The 24,382-nt window shown below is 44.7% G+C and overlaps 1 protein-coding gene across 1 annotated transcript in view; it reads right to left on the reverse strand.

Annotated features, from left to right (window-relative positions):
- Positions 1 to 23,889, reverse strand: part of TEKT2 (tektin 2) — a 33,655-nt gene extending 9,766 nt beyond the window's left edge. The window contains exons 1-6 of the mRNA XM_067473236.1: positions 23,763 to 23,889; positions 13,130 to 13,294; positions 10,802 to 10,927; positions 5,953 to 6,158; positions 4,195 to 4,338; positions 461 to 575 (exon numbers count right to left, since the gene is read on the reverse strand). Of these exons, the coding sequence (XP_067329337.1) occupies positions 461 to 575; positions 4,195 to 4,338; positions 5,953 to 6,158; positions 10,802 to 10,927; positions 13,130 to 13,285 (747 nt within the window). The 5' untranslated portion in view covers positions 13,286 to 13,294; positions 23,763 to 23,889. The remainder of the gene's footprint in view (positions 1 to 460; positions 576 to 4,194; positions 4,339 to 5,952; positions 6,159 to 10,801; positions 10,928 to 13,129; positions 13,295 to 23,762) is intronic.
- Positions 23,890 to 24,382: the final 493 nt, after the last annotated feature.

A 24,382-nucleotide genomic window follows, 5' to 3' on the forward strand; every position in this document is an offset into this window, starting at 1 on the left:
TATATATATTTGTGTATATGTGTATATATGTAATGGTTTGGGTTTTGTTTTTGTTTTTTTGCTTTTTAGGTCTCTTCCACTGTGTTTTTCAGGTTTTTATGAGTGATGACCACTCCTTGGCCTGATAGGTGCATTGTGTCCAAATTTGGTGTCAATTCGCCCAGTGGTTTTTCAGTTATGTTAGTCCCACAAACGAACATTACATTTTTATTTATATAGATTCAAAAACATTGAACCTACGAATGCCTCAATTAATGTAAAGTTATTGGTATCTATTTAAAAAAGATTTACCAGTAGCTGCTGCATTTCCCACCCTCAGCTTATACTCGAGTCAATACGTTTTCCCAGTTTTTTTGCGGTAAAATTAGGTGCCTCGGCTTATATTTGGGTTGGCTTATACTTAAGTATATACAGTAACTAAATGGCTTCCAATAATCCAGCAGGAACCAAAGTCATTTACCTGGGCAATGGTCAGTGCTATGGCTTCTCGCAATTCATAAGATGCTCTTGCTTCCGCCTCTCCTCGCTCCTTGTTGTATTGGCTGCACTGGTCCCACTGCTCTGGGCTCAGTGATCTACAATGGCAAAAACAATCCACTGGTCTGGTTGTTTAGGATCCCGTTTGCTTTCAGTCTCAGTTTTAATGGTTCGCCCCATACAAGCTCCTATGCTGGGTAATATACATGCTTATGAGAATTTTAAAGAGCTCCAACCATTTTCCTCAAAACAGTACTTCCCAAACTTTAGCCCTCCAAGTGTTTGGACTTCAACTCCCAGAATTCCCAATCAACTTGGATAACAGTCAGAAATTATGGAGGTCTGGGAGACCAAAGTTTGGGAACAACAGCCTTAGAATCCGGTCACTGGAGACATGCTGTCTTTCTGTGATGTACGATTTAATTACACACATATACAGGTTGAACATCCCTTATCTAGAATTCCTACGAAGGTTGAATGAAAAGTAATGCCTCCACCTTCGTTACTTGGGATTAGATGGGAATATTTTAATAAATCATATGCAGAAATAATCCTTAGAATGTGCTCTTTAACTACCACTATTCACTTTTCCACATAATCGAACCATCAAGACCACTAAGATCATCTGGAGGGGCCCTGCTCTCGGTCCCTCCGCCTGCACAGGCACGGCTGGTGGGGATGAGGGACAGGGCCTTCTCGATGGTGGCCCCTCGACTTTGGAACTCCCTGCCATTAGAGATCAGAACTGCCCCCTCCCTCTTGACGTTCAGGAAACTAACAAAGACCTGGTTGTGGAACGCGGCATTTGACAACTGATTTAATTCTTTGCCCACATGAAAGGAGGAGGATGAATGGGATTGTGATGGTGTCGGACGATTTGGCTCTTTTAACTGGGAGACTCTGATGAATCTCCTTTGGGGTGACACCTTCTGCTGTCAAGAATTCAGTGACTGCACGTTGCTTATGTCGCATTGACCGACCATCTGCGCAGGGTTCCATACTTCACATTTTAACAACACAACTGCTCAGTGTTAAGGCTTCCCGCCAAAATGGAACTGTAGAGGAGAGTCTACTGAACAAGCCAGTACCTGTTGCATACCAGTACTGCCATCTGTTGAGGAGTTACGAAGGTGGGGGCATTATTTTTCATTCAATCCTTGTAGATACTCAAAAATTGTTTTAATGTGTATGGTGCTGATATTTTAATCGTGTAATGAAGTGGCATTGTGTTGTTATTGTATATTTTTTGTATGTTAACACATGTTGTGAACCGGTCCGAATCCCTCTTTGAAGGTGAGAGGGTCGGTATATAAACCCTCGAAATAAATAAATAAATAAATAATCAACAGACAATTAGATACATTTCTGCCAATGATGAACAAGTTTTCTGAAGTCGTCACAGAAGAAGTTGACACTCTGTTTCTGCAACCAGCGTCTCACAGTTCTCTCAACATCTTCATCAGAAGCATAATGATGTCCCCGCAGATCTTCTTTCATTATCGGGAACAGATGGAAGTCAGACGGTGCTAGATCTGGACTGTATGGAGGATGTCGTACAGTGGTGAGATCCAGTCTCTGAAGTTTCAAGTCTGTGAGCTTTCATTTCAGGCATCAGCATCCTGGGTACCCATCATGCACAGATCTTCCGATAGCCAAGCAAAGCAATAATATGACCCACACATTCTTGTGAAGTACCGATTATGCTTGAAATTTCTCTCTGAGTGATAGGACGATCGTCCTGAGCCAATTTGTCAACCTTTTGCACATAATCACCAGACAATTGGATACATTTCTGCCAATTATGAACAAGTTTTCTGAAGCTGTCGCAGAAGAAGTCGACACTCTGTTTCCGCAACCTATCATGCACAGATCTTCCAATAGCCAAGCAAAGCAATAATGTCATCCACACGTTCTTGTGAAATGCCAATTATGCTTGAAATTTCTCTCTGAGTGATACGACAATCTTCCTGTATCAATCTGTCAACCTTTCGCTTGTGAAACTCGGTGGTTGCTGTCACAGGACGATCAACTCTTTGTTTGTCATGCAAGTCAGATGTTCCCACCTCAACATCTTTAAACTTACTCGCCCAACGATGCACATTACTCACATCAACACAATCACCATAATAAAGAGCTTGCTTTCTCTGATGAATCTCCTTTGGGGTGACACCTTCTGCTGTCAAGAATTCAGTGACTGCACGTTGCTTATGTCGCATTGACCGACCGTCTGCACAGGGTTCCACACTTCGCATTTTAACAACACAACTGTTCAGTGCTAAGGCTTCCTGACAAAATGGAACTGTAGAGGAGAGTACTGAACAAGCCAGTACCTGCTGCATACCAGTACTGCCATCTGTTGAGGAGTTACGAAGGTGGAGGCATTACTTTTCATTCAACCCTCATAGATACTCGAAAATTGTCCCAGTGGGTGGCTGAGATAGTGACATCTTTGCTTTCTGATGGCTCCATGTATACATACTTTGTTTCATGCACAAAAATATTTAAAATATTGTGCACAAAACTTCCTTCAAGATATGCATAGAGGTTATTTGAAACATCAATGAATTTTGCATTTAGACTTGGGTCCCATCTCCATGGTATCTCGTTATGGACAGAATATACAAAGATAAATATTCCAAAATCCGAGAAAAATCCAAAAAGCTTCTGGTCCAAAGCATTTTGGATAAGGGAAACTCAACTTGTATGCATGTGTGTGTGTGTGTGAGTGTGTGTATATCTGTGTATATATGTGTGTATGCATGTGTTTGTATACAAGTATTTATACATATATAACAATACACACACATATACATACACACAAGAGCAGTCATTACAGAGAATTACAGCTCACCTAGCAACCATTCCACAAGCCACCCATGAACATATTAAGAAGGTTCAGAGCATTAACAATTCAACAGATGCTTCCAGGTTTCTGTCAGATGTCTAGAGCAGTGTTTCTTGACCTGGGGGTCGGGACCCCTGGGGAGGGGGTCGCGAGGGGTGTTTCATAACCGTTAGTTCTGCTACTGTTACGAATCATAATATAACTATCTGATATGCTGGGTGCATTTGCATTCACTGGACCAAATTTGGCACAAATACCTGATACCCCCAAATTTGAATACTTGTGGGGTTCAGGGGGGGGGGGTGGTTTTGTCATTCAGGAGTTGTAGTTGCTGGGATTTATAGTTCATCTACAATCAAAGAGCATTCTTAACTCCACCAATGATGGAATTGAACCAAACTTGGCACATAGAACTCTTATGAATGGGTTGAAGAGAAGGACAGGCGGAGAGATCTTCAGCCTTCTATGCCAAAGGGGTTCCTAAGACCATCAGAAATATATGTATTCTGATGGTCTTTGGCAACCGCTCTGAAACCACTTCATCACACACACACACACACACACCAATGGGGCCCAACTCCCAGGTTGAAAAACACTGATCTATGACTTTCTGCACCATTCAACTGCCATCAAAACACATCAAAGGGATGTTATTAGTTCCCAGTGTTACCAGGCTTCAACAATATTAAACTGGATTTTTTTAAAAAAAAACAAAGCTGTTTGCCAACTAAATCAGTAAACACGGGTCTTGTGGCTTTGCAAAACATTTTTCCAAGAGCAGCCACTTTCAGCCCATCTACCAAATCACCCCTTTGGAGGAGAGAAGGACAATCAAGTATCTTTGATTATTGATCCATGGAGCATACGCTTACTCATTCGGCACTCGGGTGGGATTGACTTTGTATGAGATGTTGGGGGAATGGATGTTGAGGGAGACACAGGTCCGGTCAATCTCCAGGGCTTCCATTTTGCCCCGATGGTCCATGTTCAGCTGTTGACGGGCCTCTTGCAGTAAGCTGGAAATGAAAAATGGTAGCAGTGAGGTAAAATGGGCGGGTATTAAAGGAGAAAACTGGAAACTGGGACCCCCCTCCCATGTTGTTAGCCTGCAATGAATGCTCAACATTCCTCAACATTGGTTATGCTGGAAGCGAAGGAGGATGCGAGGTGCAGTCCAGCAACAAATGGACAGACAACTGAAGAATACACGAGAATCCAGAAAACGTTGGATGATCTTGGGTCATTCAAACTTTCTATACTATAGAGAAGTGGTTTCCAACCCTTTTTTTGACCAGGGACCACTTGGACCTGGGACCACTTTGACCAGTTTGATGGTGACTACTGGATGGCATATGTTCTGTATCAGAAACTAGAGCCGATGTGGTCTATCCAATGTAATTTTCTGAATCAGCACCGCAAATAACAAAACCAAATCTAAAGTTGACCAAAAACTGATTCATAACCCTTTTGGTACTAATGTTGGAAAGCGGTCCCTGGCCAACGTGGTCCCTGGTCAACGTGGTCCCTGGTCAAAGTGGCCTCTGCTCAAAGTGGCCCCTGGTCAAAGTGGCCCCTGGTCAAGTGGTCCCTGATCAAAGTGGTCCCTGGTCAAATGGTCCCTGGTCAAAGTGGTCCCTGGTGAAATGGTCCCTGGTCAACGTGGCCCCTGGTCAAAGTGGCCCCTGGTCAAAGTGGCCCCTGGTCAAAGTGGTCCCTGGTCAAATGGTCACTGGTCAAGTGATCCCTGGTCAAAATGGTCCCAGGTCAAAAAGGTCCCTGGTCAAATGGTCACTGGTCAAAGTGGTCCCTGGTCAAAGTGGTCCCTGATCAAATGGTCCCTGGTCAAAAGTGGTGCCTGGTCAAATGGTCACTAGTCAAGTGGTCCCTGGTCAAATGGTCACTGGTCAAAGTGGTCCCTGGTCAAAGTGGTCCCTGGTCAAAGAGGTCCCTGGTCAAAGTGGTCCCTGGTCAAAGTGGTCCCTGGTCAAAGTGGTCCCTGGTCAAAATGGTCCCTGGTCAAAGTGGTCCCTGGTCAAAGTTGTCCCTGGCCAAAATGGTCCCTGGTCAAAATGGTCCCTGGTCAAAAAAAAAAGGTTGGGAACTACTGGTTTAACGGGCATTGAATGTTTGCCGTGTATGTGTTCTGTAATCCGCCCTGAGTCTCCTTCGGGGTGAGAAGGGCAGAATATAAATGCTGTAAATATATAAATAGCATTTGACTTTTTGAAGCTGTTCTGATATGCAGTGTGCAATTGTTTTACATCAGTTATATACACTGCCCTAGTAAGGTATTGAGAGAAGATGCAACACCCAAGTGCTTTGGGGATCTGAAAATCACTCCATAAATATTTAGGACTTTTGACCGTTGGAGAATGTAGGGTCACAGAGCTACATGGTCAAACTATTTATGTGATGAAGAACAAGAGAGCTGTGAAGTTCTTTAAGAAAGGAGCACTGTGCAGATGTTGCTGAACTACATCGTCCATCAGCCCTAGACAGCAGGGATGAGGGATACTTGCAGTCAACATCATCTGGAATAACCATATATTGCCAAGTCCTCTTTTAATCCCTAAATCCCAAAGAAGACACAAAGCCAAGATGTTGTGGCCCTTCCAGGCCCTTTGGCTCACCAGAGTTGCTCAAAGGCCTCGCTCACTTTCTGCTGAAGGTCTCTCCTGGTGGCATCTATCACCTCCACCTCTTTGTGCAACTCATCCTCAACGGGGTCCTTCACCACATCAATGTCTCGGCGACTCTCCCGAAGAGTCAGGTTTTCAATAACCACGTCCAGAGGCAGGTTCTTTGCTTGCAGGGCACGCTCCGCCTTCTCCTTCATCTGAGGAGGAGAAGCTTTAATATAAGATGGATCTCTCCTTTCATACTCTACTTTGAGCTGGACAAATGGTCCATCTTGGACCAAAAACGGGCTATAAATATGGCAAAATTGCCTCTGTGTCCACAGGGATATGCAGCATTTGGAAGCAGATTTCTTTTGTGGAAAAACAACCTTCCAAAGTCCCCTGAGGGCCAGTGTTGCCTTGAATCCAACATGTATACATTTATTTATTATTTATTTATTTGGGGTTCTTTTACCCCGCCCTTCTCACCCCGAAGGGGACCCAGGGCGGCTTACAACAGCAAAGGCACGAATTAGATGCCTGCATTACAAAACAATCATCACACAACTACAACACATTCACAATTACCAACAATTCATGCATTATCCCAATAAAATCAATAAAAACCAATACAAACCCACTTCCTCCTCCTACACTGTCAGTGTTCGCTATCTCATAGATCTGTTTTTTGATTCCACTTCGTCAATCCTGCTGGTCTTACTCGTCTGATTGTCTTATTTAATTGCCTGGTTGCCCAAAGGCCTGGTCCCAAAACCATGTCTTCACCCTCCTCCTGAAGGAGAGGAGGAATGATGATGCTCTGATTTCCCCCGGGAGTGAGTTCCACAGGTGAGGGGCCACCACTGAGAAAGCCCTGCTCCTCGTCCCCACTAGCCTCACTTGTGACAGTGGTGGGGTCGAGAGCAGGGCCTCCCCAGATGATCTCAAGCTCCGAGGTGGGACGTAGCGGGAGATACGTTCGGACAGATACACTGGACCGGAACCGTACAGGGTTTTGTAGGTCAAGATGAGCACCTTGAATTGTGCTCGGAACTGGACCGGCAGCCAGTGGAGCTGGCAGGACAGGGGGGTGGTGTGCTCCCTGTATGTCGCTCCAGTGAGCAATCTGGCTGCCGCTCGCTGGACTAGTTGAAGTTTCCGAACAGTCTTCAAGGGCAACCCCACGTAGAGTGCGTTGCAGTAGTCTATAAAACATCCCTGTTTTATGTCATCTAAAGGGACTTATAGGACAATATGATGGACAACAAATGTGGTGGCTTCTGGGATTTTTTTGCAGCTTGTTTCAGGAAGATTTCATCTGGAGTTTTGTACGCATTTAGAAAAAAATGTCTTGTTGTGGAACACAAGGATTGGTGATAAAGCCTCAGAGGAGACCCCTTTCCCCCATAATAATAACTCTTTCAGGAGTGACTTTCCTTTCCTAAGGATAGAATTTTCTCATTTCCTGTTGCTTCATCCCCGTCCTTAACTATGAGTCAGTTGTAAGTTGGATGTTTGTAACTTGGGGACTGCCTGCACACAAATGTGAAGCTTCAAGGAGATCCTCAAGTGGTGACTAGTATCTTATCTCTCTGCTTCCATTTCCATTGGGCTCATGACGCCATCGGGGATGTGGCCTAATGAGCCCAATTCAATATTGAGTAGTCCCTTTCTCCCAAACCACTTGGCTACAATGCCATCTCTTTGCCTACATCCCTCCCCCTTTGTGGTTGTATCATCTTGGTTAATGTCATGACAGTATTCCCATATTAAGGGCACTGGAATTTGGTCAACATAGCCTCATTGCATTTATTTAATAAGATGTTTCTCTTTTTACGGTGCTGCATCTGGGAAGTTCCTGCTAACTGCAAGGTTGAACGCTGTGAAAGCCATCCACTACATGGTTATCAGCCTCCTCCCAGTAGATGTAAATCAAGGAAAAGTTTCATGAGAACCACCACTCCTCTTAATGTTCCTCCAGCAACAGCAAGACTATCCCTCTTGAGCCGCTAAACCAGGAAATCTCAACTAGATGGTCCCCCATGAGGGTCTTCCTCCAGGGGCAAACCAAGAATGGACAACATGGAAGTCCCTGATCAGATTCAGAAGCATAGTGGGAAGATTGGGGTATAGGGTGGCAACCTGTGCTTGATGGGGTTGCACTCCCCCTGAAGTTACAGGTCCGCAGCTTGGGTGTCCTCCTAGACCAGTGGTTCTCAACCTGTAGGTCCCCAGGTGTTTTCGCCTACAAATCCCAGAAATCCCAGCTAGTTTACCAGCTGTTAGGATTTCTGGGAGTTGAAGGCCAAAACATCTGGGGATCCACAGGTTGAGAACCACTGTCCTAGACTCATCGCTAACGCTTGAAGCCCAGGCATCGGCGGTGGCTGGGAGGGCCTTCGCACAATTAAAACTTGTGTGCCAGTCAGATCTGGCCAGGGTGGTCCACGCCTTAGTCACCTCCAGATTGGATTACTGTAATGCACTCTACGTGGGGCTGCCCTTGAAGACAGCTTGAAAATTTCAATTGGTACAACCGACGGCAGCCAGGTTACTAACTGGAGCGACTTATGGTTAGCGGTCAACCTCCCTGTTTAAGGAGCTCCATTGGCTACTGTTCATTTTCTGGCCCCAATTCAAGGTGCAGATTCTTACCTACAAAGCCCTGAACAGTTTGGGACCCGCCTACCTGTGTGACCCCATTTCTGTGTACGAACCCACGCAATCTCTTCGATCATCTAGAGAGGCCCTGCTCTCGCTCCTGCCCCCTTCGCAGGCACGATTGGTGGGGATGAGGGAGAGGGCCTTCTCTGTGGTGGCTCCCCGTCTCTGGAACTCACTCCCCAAGGATATCAGACAAGCCCCCACATTGGCAGTCTTTAGGAGGAGCCTGAAAACGTGGCTGTTCCAGTGTGCCTTCCCTGAATAAGGAAACTACTCCCTGCTCTGATTAATTCTCTGCAATTGTTCTCAAAAGCACTTTACTATCCGTTGGATTGATCTCTCTACATTATCTTTTAAAACCCTCCTGCTTAGATACATCCTACCTCTGTTCACGCCCAGTGTTTATTTTAAAAATTTTAATTTATTAAATCTGGCCCGGCCATAAGGTTTTAAATTCTCTGTGTTATTGTTTACATGTAAGTTATATTAATTGTACTGTTTTATTTGCTTGCTGTTTTGTTTTTACTGATGTGTTGTTGGACTTGGCCTCATGTAAGCCGCCCCGGGTCCCCTTGCAGAGATGATGGCGGGGTATAAATAAAAATTATTATCAAAAGACAATCTGGCAAAATAGCACTAACTGGAACAGGCCTAGGTAAACACTCCCTGCTAGGAGAACTGGCTGCCCGGTGATGGAAGGATGGAAGGAGAAAGAAGGAGGGAAAAAAGGGAGGGAGGTAAGGAGGAAGGTCAGAGAGAAGGAAGGAAAGAAAGGGGAGGGTAGGAAAGACAAAAGGGAGGAAAGGAAGGAAGGGCGAAAGGATAGAAGGGAAGGAGGAAGGAAGGGAGGAAGAATAGGATGGAAGAAAGGGAAGGAGGAAGGAAAATAAAGGGAGGGAGGAAGAGAAGGATGGATGGAAGGAAGGAATGGAAGGAGGAAGGAAAGAGAAGGAATGATGGATGAAAGAGTGGAAGGGAATTGAGAAAGGGAGAACGAGGGAAGGGAGGGAGGAAAGAGAAGGAAGGAAAGACAACAGACAGGGAGGGAAGGAAGAAAAGGTGGAAGGGACTTGAGAAAGGAAGAAAAGAAAGGTAGGGAGGAAAAAGAAGGAAGGACGGACGAAAGAGTGGAAGGGAATTGAGAAAGGGAGAACGAGGGAAGGAAGGGAGGAAAGCGAAGGAAGGAAAGACAAAAGACAGGGAAAGAAGGACGAAAAGGTGGAAGGGACTTGAGAAAGGGAAAAAAGAAAGGGAGGGAGGAAAAAGAAGGAAGGATGGACGAAAGAGTGGAAGGGAATTGAGAAAGGGAGAACGAGGGAAGGAAGGGAGGAAAGAGAAGGAAGGAAAGACAAAAGACAGGGAAAAAAGGACGAAAAGGTGGAAGGGACTTGAGAAAGGGAAAAAAGAAAGGGAGGAAAAAGAAGGAAGGATGGACGAAAGAGTGGAAGGGAATTGAGAAAGGTAGAAAGAGAGAAGGAAGGGAGGAAAGACAAGGAAGGAAAGACAAAAGACAGGGAAGGAAGGAGGAAAGGATGGAAGGGGGAAGGGAGAAAGGGAAGGAAGGGAGGGAGGAAAGAGAAGGAAGGAAAGACAAAAGACAGGGAAGGAAGGAGGAAAGGATGGAAGAGGGGAAGGGAGAAAGGGAAGGAAGGGAGCGACGAAAGAGAAGGAAGGAAAGACAAAAGGAAGGAAGGAGGGGGAAAAACAGAGAGAGGAAAGGAGGGTGAAAGGAAGGACGAAAGGAAGGACGAAAGGAAGGACGAAAGGGTGGAAGAGAAAGAAGGGGGAAAGAGAAAGGAGAGAGGAGAGCCTGAGAAAGGAGCCCAAGGGTCCACATCTGGCCCCCAGGTCTGGGTCTGCCCATTCCCGACCTAGAAGAATCCTCCACCTTGTGCGACTGAGGAGCAGAACAATCAACTCTGTATCTGCATGCTTGCTCACCATGCCCTACCTCATGAACAGAGGAAGAATTGTTTAAAGCTACAGACAATGCAGTCACTGTTGCCCGTTTTTGGTCTAAAATTATTTAGTCCCTTGCGCTTCCTCTATTCTGTCAGTTTTATACTTGATTATTTATGCAATGCTTTTGACACAAAATAATAATAATCTGGAACGATTTGCAGAATGCACAATCTCGGTCCATAGCCCCTTGGGGGATAGGTACAGCAGTACTGAAAGGTATAGGTAGATCTCATACCTGGGTTAAAGCATTGATTTCTATGTCAATGTTTGTCAGGCATTTATCCAACATTTCCTTCAGTCGGTTGACACAGTCAATCCTTTCGTTGAGGCGTGTGCGGTTGTCGTGCTCATCCCATATTGTCTGGAGAGGTAAGACAGGCAAGCAGTTAGAATAATATTCGAAAAGGCCTCCAGTTCCTACTCAGAGAAGAAAGTATATTATATTCTCAAAGTTCAGCTTGCCTCTCTTGACATGTTTTATCCTACATGCAGACAGTTAATATACACATGCAAGCAAGTGACAATAATAATAATAATAATAATAATAATAATAATAATAATAATAGCAAGTTCAAGGTGGTCCCAGTGGTGATCGGCACACTGGGTGCAGTGCCTAAAGACCTTGGCCAGCACTTAAACACAATCGGCACGGACAAAATTACCATCTGCCAGCTGCAAAAGGCCACCTTACTGGGATCTGCACGCATTATTCGCCGATATATCACACAGTCCTAGACACTTGGGAAGTGTCCGACGTGTGATCCAATTCAACAGCCAGCAGAATGTCTGCTGTGGACTCATCTTGTTGTGTTTCAAATAAATAAATAAATAAATAAATAAATAAATAAATAAATAATATATTTATTTGACCAGTCATATGACCATTCCAAAATAGAACAGGAGTAAAAAACAAGGCAAAAAGGTGAGGACAGCAGCTGACCTATTTACAGTCAGAGTCTTATTTCAGGAAATCTGCTCTTTTCTTGATAGCTTTCATGCCAGAAAGTGACATAAACCAGACATTACAAATAGTAAAGGTAAAGGTTTGCCCTTGACATTAGGTTTAGTCGTGTCCGTCTCTGACGGGTGGCGCTCATCTCCATTTCTAAGCCAAAGAGCTGGCATTGTCCATAGACACCTCCAAGGTCATGTGGCTAGCATGACTGCATGGAGCGCCATTACCTTCCTGCAGAAGCAGTTCCTATTGACAATACATTGGTATCTATTGAACTACTGACATTTGCATGTTTTTGAACTGCTAGTTTGGCAGAAGCTGAGGCTAACAGTGGGAGCTCACCCCGCTCCCCAGATTTGAGCTATCAGTTTTTCAGTCAGCAAGTTCAGCAGCTCAGCGGTTTAGTCCATTGCACCACCCATGACATTTGTTGTTGTTCATTCGTTCAGTCGTCTCCGACTCTTCGTGACCTCATGGACCAGCCCACGCCAGAGCTCCCTGTCGGCCGTCACCACCCCCAGCTCCTTCAAGGTCAGTCCAGTCACTTCAAGGATGCCATCCATCCATCTTGACCTTGGTCGGCCCCTCTTCCTTTTTCCTTCCACTTTCCCCAACATAATTGTCTTCTCTAGGCTTTCCTGTCTCCTCATGATGTGGCCAAAGTACTTCAACTTTGTCTCTAGTATCCTTCCCTCCAATGAGCAGCCGGGCTTTATTTCCTGGAGGATGGACTGGTTGGATCTTCTCGCAGTCCAAGGCACTCTCAGAACTTTCCTCCAACACCACAGCTCAAAAGCATTGATCTTCCTTCGCTCAGCCTTCCCTAAGGTCCAGCTCTCACATCCATAGGTTACTACAGGGAATACCATGGCTTTGACTATGCGGATCTTTGTTGCCAGTGTGATGTCTCTACTCTTTACTATTTTATCGAGACTGGACATTGCTCTCCTCCCAAGAAGTAAGCATTAGGAATGGGAATACTCATAAACCAGTTGCCAAATACTTCCCGGGCATTCCATCTATTTGCCTTTCTGCTGAGTTTCTGGGATCATTCCATCCCTATTGTCCCACCTGAGAGTAACGAAAGATTGTCAGAGATTGATGATACCCAGCGGAAGGAATGCTATATCAAGCAGACACTGAGTTGCAAAATAAGGACTCTGCAGGCTTTGAGTTACAAAAGAAACTAAGTTTACTAAGTACGTACATCAGACACGTCTTTCTACAGCGAGCTACAATTCAGGACTAGTCAAAACCGAAAGCCTCTTCACATCTGCTTATCTTCTCTTGCTGAGACTGGCAACTCCCTTCTGTTCTCAGCAAGAGCAACCCTTACCTTACTTTTTCAAGTTCACTTAATCACAGCCTCAAAGTATAAACATTCCTGCATGACATTTTCAATTCACAGTAGCATCCATCTCGGCAATACATAGAAGCACATGTATTGAAAAACACATATATAACTAAATTAATCCTGACAAAGAGCTGATATTTCAGTCCTAACCAACACATCTTGACATTTTTGACCCAGATTCGCTCCCCTCCCTTTTGGGGGGTCCATAGATCTGATGCTGACACAAGGTAGAAAGGCTGGAATGCGCCACTCACCTGGTTGTTCGTTTCATTGCGAAGAGCCCGGGCCTCTTGTCGGATCTGGTGAGAAGCAATGCGCTGGCGCTCAGCATTGCTCACAAGGAGCTCACGGTTCATGCGCCAGTCAGGGAATGTGAACCTCTGGCCTGGCTTCATGCTCAGAGTCGCCATGGCTGCTTCCTGCGAGGAGACAACGGCACAGAACTAGTGAGAGATGCAAAAATTCTTACAGCTGCAAAGGATGAAGCTTTTAAGGATGGCCGTTATACTTCCATTTTATTATGTACTAGTTTGAGTACCTGACGCCACCCAGATTAATTGAAAAAGGCATTGTTTGTTTTGGAATATTAGGTAATATAATTTAGTTAATTAGTAACACTATTTATTAGAAAAAAGACAGATTTTGATTTCACTGTTTATAAATGCTCCCATTAGAAAATATATAAAGATGTGGGTGAACTACTATTTCTGGAGTTGTGGGTCACTCCTCCCCAAACCAAGCCTGTATTCACAGTTGGCCATGTTGGATCTGTGTGACAAGTGTGGTCCTTATCTGAGGTTGGCTGGGTTCAGTGGTCTCTGGGTGCAGGTGAACTACAACTCACGCAATCAAGGTCAATTCCCACAAAGCCCTGAAGTATGTTCAGTTGGTCATTGGACTTCTCTGTGCCAAGTTTGGTCCCAGTCCATTGTTTGCGTGGGTCACAGTTTCTTTGGATACAGGTGACTATAACTTCCGCAATCAAGGTCAATTCCTACAAAGCCCTGAAGTATGTTCAGTTGGTCATTGGACTTCTCTGTGCCAAGTTTGGTCCCAGTCCATTATTGGCGTGGGTCACAGTTTCTTTGGATACAGGTGAACTACAACTCCCACAATCAAGGTCAACTCCCACAAAGCCCTGAAGTATGTTCAGTTGGTCATTGGACTTCTCTGTGCCAAGTTTGGTCTCAGTCCATTGTTAGCGTGGGTCACAGTTCTTTGGATACAGGTGAACTACAACTCCCACAATCAAGGTCAACTCCCACAAAGCCCTGAAGTATGTTCAGTTGGTCATTGGACTTCTCTGTGCCAAGTTTGGTCTCAGTCCATTGTTAGCGTGGGTCACAGTTTCTTTGGATACAGGTGAACTACAACTCACGCAATCAAGGTCAATTCCTACAAAGCCCTGAAGTATGTTCAGTTGGTCATTGGACTTCTCTGTGCCAAGTTTGGTCCCAGTCCATTGTTAGTGTGGGTCACAGTTTCTTTGGATACAGGTGAACTACAATTCCCACAATCAAGGTCAACTCCCACAAAGCCCTGAAGTATGTTCAGTTGGTCATTGGACTTCTCTGTGCCAAGTTTGGTCTCAGTCCATTGTTAGCGTGGGTCACAGTTTCTTTGGATACAGGTGAACTACAACTCACGAAATCAAGGTCAACTCCCACAAAGCCCTGAAGTATGTTCAGTTGGTCATTGGACTTCTCTGTGCCAAGTTTGGTCTCAGTCCATTGTTGGCGTGGGTCACAGTTTCTTTGGATACAGGTGGACTACAACTCACGCAATCAAGGTCAATTCCCACAAAGCCCTGAAGTATGTTCAGTTGGTCATTGGACTTCTCTGTGCCAAGTTTGGTCTCAGTCCATTGTTGGCATGGGTCACAGTTTCTTTGGATACAGGTGAACTACAACTCTCAGATTCCCTGGGCAATCACCTCCAAACTCCACCTGTACTCACAGTTGGGCATGTTGGGTCTGTGTGCCAAGTTTGGTCAAGATCTGTCATTGATGGGGTTTAGAGTGCTCTGGGTGTAGGGTGAACTACAACTTCCATGTGGGTGGGTCATTTACCTCCATCCCCACCCCTCCAATATGTTTTGTTGGTCATCAGGGTTCTGTGTGCCATGTGTACTCCAGATCTGCCATTGGGGGCTTCAGAATGCTCTCTGGGTGCAGAGTGAACTACAACTGAGTGGGTTAGTCCTCCCTCAAATTCATTCAATATGTTCAGTTGGTCACCAGGGTACTGTGTGCTATGTTTGGTCCAGATCTGTCATTGGTGGGGTTCAGAGTGCTCTGGAGGCAGGTTGAACTACTCCCCAAATCTCTTGTTCAGTTTATTGTCGAAGGCTTTCATGGCCGGAATCACTCAGTTCTTGTGGGTTTTTTCGGGCTATATGGCCATGTTCTAGAGGCATTTCTCCTGACGTTTCGCCTGCATCTATGGCAGGCTTCCTCAGAGGTCTTCCTCAGACCTCTGAGGAAGCCTGCCATAGATGCAGGCGAAACGTCAGGAGAAATGCCTCTAGAACATGGCCATATAGCCCGAAAAAAACCCCACAAGAACTCTTGTTCAGTTGCTGATCAATTCCTCGGTTTGCTGTGTGCCATGGGAAAGGGTTAAGTGATAGTCAGTGGGTGCCATCATGCAAATTTCACCGCATTAGAGAGAGAAAGGAATCCTGAGATGTCCATTTGGAGGAAAAACAGGAAATCCAGGATGAAATTGTTCCCATAGGAAAGCCTTCACTATGGTGGGAGGCAGTATGGTGATTGTGGAGGATATTGGCAGGGCTCTTGGACATGTTCATAGCACTCACTGGAGGGAGTGCTCAACCATAAAATTATTTTCGTTGCTACTTCATAACTGTAATTTTGCTACTGTTACGAATCGTAATGTAAATATCTGATATGCAGGAAGCATCTGATACGCAGGAGGACGGTGTTTTAAGGTTGAGGCTCATGACAGGTACATCTGCACCAGTGGTTCTCAATCTTCCTAATGCCGCAAACCCTTATTTATCTATTTATTTATTTACCATATTTATATATTGCCATTCTCAGCCCGGAGGCGACTCAGGGTGGTTTACAAACGGCAAAATTTGATGCCCCCAATAACATAAAATATCATTTAAAATTGACATATAATAGAAATCGTATAAAACAATAAACGCAATAAAAACAATTCAACACAAGTCCTCAACGTCTCACTACAATCATTTTCCAGTTGCATCGTCTAATCATTCCATGGATCTAAAATAGCCTGTTACACTGCATCTCCAAATGCTTGTTCAAAAAGCCAGGTTTTGACTCTCTTTTGAAATGTTAGGAGGGAGGGGGCTGATCTAATATCCGTAGGGAGGGCGTTCCATAGCCGAGGGGCCACTGCTGATAAAGTTGAACATGACCCCTCCCCATAAAAGATAGTAACTTATAGTTTTGCTAAGGACAAGGACACCAGACTGAACGGTTTGGGACCATCCTACCTGCGTGACCGCATCGCTGTCTACGAACCCACACGCTCACTCCGGTCATCTGGAGAGGCCCTGCTCGTGGTCCCACCCGCGTCACAAGCGCGCTTGGTGGGGACACGGGACAGGGCCTTCTCCGTGGTGGCCCCCCGCCTCTGGAATGCCCTCCCGAAAGACCTCAGACAAGCCCCTACACTGGAAGTCTTCAGAAAGAATTTGAAAACCTGGCTGTTCAAATGTGCCTTCTCAGACTAGGAAACCCATGTGCCTTCTCAGACTAGGAATCCCAGGACCAAATCCCAGAAGCACTTTAGTCAGAACCAAGACCACCTCACACTGCACACCGCACTTATATTATAATCCCATATCCCTCCGACACATCAGCACTTTTAATCCTGTACCCCTACGCCGGCCGGCTCCGTTTTTAACAATGTCTTGTTGTATTGCTATTGTATTGTTTTTCTGCTTAATCTGTTTTTATTTGCTAGGTATTGTATTGTGGTATTGTATTGTTGTATTGTGTGGGCTTCGGCCTGTTGTAAGCCGCATCGAATCCTTTGGGAGATGCTAGCGGGATACAAATAAAGTAATAATAATAATAATAATAATAATAAGGGTTAAGGTAAAGGTAAAGGTAGTCCTCTGACACTAAGTCCAGTCATGTCTGACTCTGGGGTGTGGTGCTCATCTCCATTTCTAAGCCGAAGAGCCAGCGTTGTCCATAGACACCTCCAAGGTCATGTGGCCAGCATGACTGCATGGAGCGCCGTTACCTTCCCACCGGAGCGGTACCTATTGATCTACTCACATTTGCATGTTTTCGAACTGCTAGGTTGGCAGAAGCTAGGGCTGACAGCGGAAGCTCACGCCGCTCCCCGCAATCGAACCTGCGACCTTTCGATCAACAAGCTCAGCAGCTCAGTGCTTTAACCCACTGCGCCACCGGGCGCTCCAATAAGGTTTAAGACTTGGTCAATTTGCCAAGACATTAACAACAACAAGGACCTTTCCCATGTTAGATAGTGTGTACATTTAATCAAGGTTTTATGCCCTAAGTTTCATATATAGCAGAAGGTAGCACATTTATTACTGAGAAACCACCTCCCTTTACTTATGTGCTCTCTTGAACTTCTATGGGACTCTGGTGGGAGGGATAACTGGGTATGTTTTCTATATCATGATTTCTATATTTCTCTATTTCTCCCTGTGTGCCTGACCTTTTCCTGACCCTTTTGCCCAATTCCCCTTTATTGAAAAAAATGTATAAAAATATAAGAAGCCACCCCTGTGACCCCAGAAAGGAGGAAATCCTCAGTTGGAAAAGACCTTTATCAAAAGACACTATTTGCATGGACAATAACAAAGGATCGTGACCTCTGGCCTCGGAGTTGGCCCCCCAGAGGAAGCGGTCACTTGGCATTTATGATCATATCTCAATAGGACAAAGGAAGCCTTCAGAAAGCCACACCTTGTCCTAATCTGTTACTGATTCAACTTTTATCCACTGAAACCACAGCCAAAATTCCCTCATTGTTCCTGTCTCTCAGCACTGGAAAAATCCGGATTATGGCAGGTTTGCCAACCATCAACGTTTATTGCAGCCACTCAAAGACAATAGCAAAGGCTGGCTCGCAGCTCCCTGCCCCCGGGACTCGCTAGCCGCTTGGACATTTCCTACTTCCATGATCCTCTCAAGAATCCATTGTTTCCCTCTCGTCCTACTTCCCTCTCTCCTGATTCGTCAGGACACCGAGGCGGCAGAAGCCCAGTGATTGGCCCAGGCACTCAGGAGCAGGCCAAGCCTCCTCCCAGCTGAAGAGCGCCAGCCAATCATCATTGAGCCGGCAGAGGGGCGGGGAATGGGAGATTCAAACCTGGCGGCTGTTTTATGTATAAAAAGGCCTTTATTTTTGTACACTGTATGCTTAGCTTGGCGAAATATTGCTGCTTTGCATCCTTTTCAGCTGAATCGCAATAAAATCATCTCGGTGGCACTTCCTTCAACTTTGGTGAGATTTCTTTTGGAAACTTAGGAAAAACCTTTTAAATTGGGCTTCTCTTTGCTCACCATTGTAGCGAGCCCTCTTTGGTGGGTCCGCAGGGTCTCTCCTTCAGGGCCAGACCCTTTTAAATTCCTCCATGATTTCACTGAAAAGGCCCTGTCTCTCATTCCCGCCAGTCACATCTGCGAAGGAGGCAGGACCGAGAGCAGGGCCTTTCCAGATGATCTTAAAGACCTAGATGGTTCACAGGGAGAGATGCATTCAGACAGGTAAGCTGGGCTGGAACTGTTTAGGGCTTTAAAGGCTAAAGCCAGTACTTTGAATTGTGCCCGGTAGCAAACTGGCAGCCAGTGGAGTTGGCGCAGTGGAGTTGGTTTGGTAGGAATTGACCTTGAGTTTTGGAGTTGTAGTTCACCTACATCCAGAGAGCACTGCGTACTCAAACAATGATAGATGTGGACCAAACTTGGCACGAATATTCAATATGGCCAAATGTGAACACTGGTGGAGTTAAAGGAAAATAGACTTGACATTTGGGAGTTGGAGCCCCCGGTGGCGCAGTGGGTTAAACCCCTGTGCCGGCAGGACTGAAGACCGACAGGTCACAGGTTCTAATCCGGGGAGAGGCGGATGAGCTCCCTCTATCAGCTCCAACTCCTCATGCGGGGACATGAGAGAAGCCTCCCACAAGGATGATAAAAACATCAAATCATCCAGGCGTCTCCTGGGCAACGTCCTTGCAGACGGCCAATTCTCTCACACCAGGAGTCACTCCTGACACGACAAAAAATAAAAATTGGGAGTTGTAGTTGCTGGGATTCATAATTCACCTATAATGGACTCAAACCATGATGGATCTTGACAAAACTTGGCACGAATAGTCAATATGCTCAAATGTGATCACTGGTGGACTTTTGAGGAAAGTAGACCTTGACATTTTGGAGTTATAGTTACCGGGATTTATAGTTCACCTACAATCAAAGAGCATTCTGAACCCCACTAATGATAGAATTAGGCCGAACTTCCCACACAGAACCCCCATGAACAGAAAATACTGTGTTTTCCAATGGTCTTTGGCAACCCTTCTCACAACTCCTCGCAACCTCCCCCCCAGGGGTCCCGACCCGCAAGTTGAGAAACACTGGTATAGATTAACTTGGGAGTTTAAGTGTAAATGTGTGTGTTTTAAATAAAAATATGGTTTCATTCTCTTTTAACATACATATTAATTAGGTTTTTTAAAAAATTGTACAGTGAGCCCTCTGTGTCCACAGATTCTGCCTCCATTTATTCGACTATCTAGTCCAGGGGTCCTCAAACTTTTTAAACAGAGGGCCAGGTCACAGTCCCTCAAACTGTTGGAGGGCTGGATTATAATTTGAAAAAAGCATAAATGAATTCCTATGCACACTGCACATATCTTATTTGTAGCTCAAAAAACACTTTAAAACAATACAATAAATAAAGTGAAGAACAATTTTAACAAATATAAACCTATTAGTATTTCAGTGGGAAGTGTAGGCCTGCTTTTGGCTGATGAGATAGGATTGTTGTTATGTGCTTTCTTTCTTTTTTAAAAAAATTGTTTTTATTTCGAATAATGTGCTCCCAAGAGTGGAGCGTGATAGAAAAGAGGTGAGAACGTTGAGATTGTATTTTAAGATAAAACGTATTCACATACATTGAAAGTGGGGGAACATTGTGGAATAGGAAAAGTATCGAAAAATAGTCGAGGAAAGAAAAAAGGAGAGAAAGAGGGGAAAAAGAGGAAGAGGGGGGAAAAAACCACAACCCCCCCCCCCAAAAAACCCCCCAAAATAAAATAAAAACGGGAGGGGGGTAGGAAATAACACGTAGATGACCAAAGATCTGGTCTCTAACAAGATAGTGTGCTTCCAGGCCCTCCAGGTCCAAGTTTTATTCTTCTTGTCCAAGGCTGGATGTCTTTCTGTCTTCGCTTTTATGGGAATTATCTATATATATAAATTTGTTAGGGGCATCCAACGAGGAAACAAAACTCAAAAAACCCCCAACGAAACTTAACTAAAATCCCCATGCCCATAACACAACCCACAAGGTACAAACATATCTACTCAAAATGAAAAACAACACAACAACACACTCACAAAACGGCAAAACAACAAAACTCAAAAATCCCCCAACGAAACTTAACCAAAATCCCCGTGCCCATAACACAACCCACAAGGTACAAACATATCTACTCAAAATGAAAAACAACACAACAACACACTCACAAAACGGCAACACAACAAAACTCAAAAATCCCCCAACGAAACTTAACTAAAATCCCCGTGCCCATAACACAACCCACAAGGTACAAACATATCTACTCAAAATGAAAAACAACACAACACACTCACAAAACGGCAAAGAACAAAACTCAAAAAAACCCCAACGAAACTTAACCAAAATTCCCATGCCCATAACACAACCCACAAGGTACAAACATATCTACTCAAAATGAAAAACAACACAACACACTCACAAAACGGCAAAACAACTGAGCATGCGCATTGGCACCCAGCCGCAAGTTCCATCGCGCGCGCACATGGCCTTCCGGCCAACGTTCCCTCTGCGGAAACCATACCCACTCCAAGCCCCGCCGCGCCGCTTCCCGCACACACACACCCCCTGCCGCACACACACACACAACCCCACGTTCCATCACTCCCCCCGCCGCTGCACACACACACGCAACCCCACGCTCCATCACTCCCCCCACCGCCGCACACACACGCAACCCCACTCCCCCCGCCGCCGCACACAAACACGCAACCCCATGCTCCATCACTCCCCCCACCGCCGCACACACACGCAACCCCACTCCCCCCGCCGCCGCACACACACACGCAACCCCACGCTCCATCACTCCCCTGCCCCAATCTTACCTCCTTTTACTTCAGGCCACCTCCAAACCCCACCCCGCCCCTTCCCGCCTGTCAAAATCTAGGAAAGACAGGAAGGAAGGAAAGAAGGAAGAAAGAGAAAGGGAGGTAAAGAAAAAGGGGGAAGGAAGGAAAGTTAGAGGAAGAAGAAAAGGAAAGAAAAGGAAAAATGGAAGGAAAGAAAAGCGAGACAGCAGAAGAGAAAGAAAAAGGGGGAAGGAAGGAAAGAGATAGAGAAAGAAGAGGAGAAGGAAAGATGGGAAGGAAGGAAGGAAGGAAGGAAGGAAGGAAGGAAGGAAGGAAGGAAGGATGGATGGATGGAGGGAGGGAGGGAGGGAGGGAAAGAAGGAGAGAAAGAGGGAAGATTGGCCACAGCAACACGTGGCGGGTAAAGGTTGTTATTTCTATTATTATTATTATTATGCTATTGTTCCTGTGAGACCCTTTTAGGGGGAATGGGAGAGGTGTCAGGTCCCAGAGGCAATGCATTGCATTATTGTTATTGTTATGATGGTGGTGAAATAAAAGGAAATAAAAAGTGAAAGAAGGAAGCAAACAGGGAGGGAAGAAAGGCAAAGGAAGGAAGGGGGAGGGAATGAAGGAAAGAGAGAAGGATGAAACCAAGTAGTGAAAGAAGGAAAGAAAGAAAGAGGTAGAGAAGGAAGAAAGGAGAGAAAGGGGGAGGAAAAGGGGGAAGGAATAGGTACGAACCTCTCTTTCATAATAGTCCAGATATCTACCTCAACTTTGATAAGTTTTACTATAGGCCACAGCAACGCGTGGCAGGGCACAGCTAGTATATATATAATTTTATTATTATTTATTATTATATTCTTATTCGCTCTGTTGTATTCTTAGAATATTTTTTCCTTATTCTCCTGTTCAAGGAAATTTAGAAATTTGTCCCAATTTGTATCTTTTGTTTTAGTTATATTTTGTGACAACCTTTGGGTTAGTAAGTCCATATTCATGATCTCTAAGGTTTTGACTATCCACTGCTCTATCGTGGGTGTTTCTTTGTCTTTCCAGAATTGAGCTAACTTTATTCTTGCTGCTGTTACTATTAGGCCTGGGTAACAACGGAAAAATTTGTTTCTAAAATCGATTCGTTTTTTGGGGTTTTTTGCGTTTCGATATTTAAAAGAATTCCGAAATTTTTCTTTTAAAAAGTTCGATATTTACGAAATTTCGTAAATGTTAAAAAAATTACGAAACATTAATGAAACAAATACGAAACAATAACGAATCGATTCGTTAATGGCGGGCGCGTCCGCGCAATATGCTAAAAAACCTCCAAATGGGACAGGGGGAACTTCTGAAGCTTCCCTCTCCCTCTGTTGTTGACTGTTGGTGTGATATTATAATTTTTTTTCACTAATTAAACAAAAAACAACTATAAAACTTGCCCCAGACATGCGGAAATAATAACGAAACGACCTCAAACCGATAACGAAATGAATACATAACGAATCCGAAGCATTTACGAAACGAATTTAAAAATTCGTTTCGTTTTTAAGTTGCTCCAGAATGGTTCGTTATCGCTTCGTTATAAAAAAATAACGAATTTTTAACGAATTACGAATTAACGAAACGAAACCGCCCAGCCCTAGTTACTATATAAAAAAATAATTTACTTGTATTGCTGTCCATGTCAAAATCTGTGATGCCCAGTAAGAAATACTCCGGCTTAAAGTCAAATTTGATTTGTAAGATTAATTTTGTTTTTTTATAGATCTTATGCCAGAAAGTTTTGACTTTTTTGCATTTCCACCACATGTGAATAAAGTCTCCTCTTTGTTTACCACATTTCCAACATTTTCCCTCTTTCCTTCCTTTGTTAAATTTTGCTATTTGTACTGGGGTTAGGTACCACCCGTGAAGGAGTTTTAGCCAGTTTTCTTTGAGCTCGGGGGAATATGTAAATTTCAACTTCCTTAGCCATATTTCTTCCCACTCTGAGAAACTGATTGTGCGGCCTATATCTTTGGCCCATGAAACGACTTGAAAGCACACAACAACAACAATCCTATCTCATCAGCCAAAAGCAGGCCCACCCTTCCCAATGAAATACTAATGGGTTGAACCTGAGCGATGACCTTGGAGGGCCGTATCCGGCCCTCGGGCCTTAGTTTGAGGACCCCTGGTCTAGGGATTGAAAATATTTCAAAAAGCAAGACTTCATTTTGCCAACTGTGTAAGTGGCATCCTTTTATCGTGCCTTTATATGCCACGAAACTTGAGCATCCATGGGTTTTGATATCTAAGTGGTTCCTGGACCCAAACCCAGCAGATGCCAAGGGCTTACTATACTTTGGTTGTGAGCTACCCTGAATTTTGTGCCTTCAGTGGATCAGGGCTGGTAATTTTTTGGACTGTCAGGTCTTTGCACTTCAGTTCTTGAGGCAATGAATAAAAAACGGATACATGGGAACCTCTAGACAACATTGGATCCTGGTATAGAAAAAGGAGGTTCCCTCATCCCATGGGCTGTAAGGTTCCATCAACTCACCAATTCTTTTCCACAGCCAGTCCTCCTTTTTGGCTTCTCCTTCCTACAGCTGTTGACTGCTCTCTCTGCTTGTTTGCTAAGCAGTCTAGGTGCTGTTGCCCAGCAGCCACGCTCCCCAGAAGCTCTACTGAAAGAATCCTGCGGCAATTGTTTACAAGGGAGGGAGGGAGGAAGCCATGGCAACATGGAGATGTCATAAAGGGGACAAAGAAAGATGCTACTCACCTTGATCCCAGCAGGTTTACTTGTCCAACTCAGAGGTTGCAACTAAGAGTAGGGGAGCGGAGGGAGGTATCTCTCAGCAGGAGAGGCTGCCCATGTTTTAATCTTGGTTGCCTGCTCTTTTGTGAAAATTGCATTATAATTCACTCATAATTTCTAGGAAACCAAGAGAGTGGGCGAGTCTACACTATAGAACTAATGCAGTTTGGGACTTTAACTGCCATGCTCAATACTATGGAATCAAGGGAGTTGTACTTTGGGGAGGCATCAGCACTCTTTGGCTGAGAAGGCTAAGATCCTGGTGAAATTGCAACTCCCTGGATTCCATAGCATTGAGCCATGGCACTTGAATTTTGGATATAGAAGCACAAAAAGATATAGCCACCCTCAGTAAGACT

Source organism: Anolis sagrei, chromosome X (assembly GCF_037176765.1).
Source record: "Anolis sagrei isolate rAnoSag1 chromosome X, rAnoSag1.mat, whole genome shotgun sequence".
Classification (NCBI taxonomy): domain Eukaryota; kingdom Metazoa; phylum Chordata; class Lepidosauria; order Squamata; family Dactyloidae; genus Anolis; species Anolis sagrei.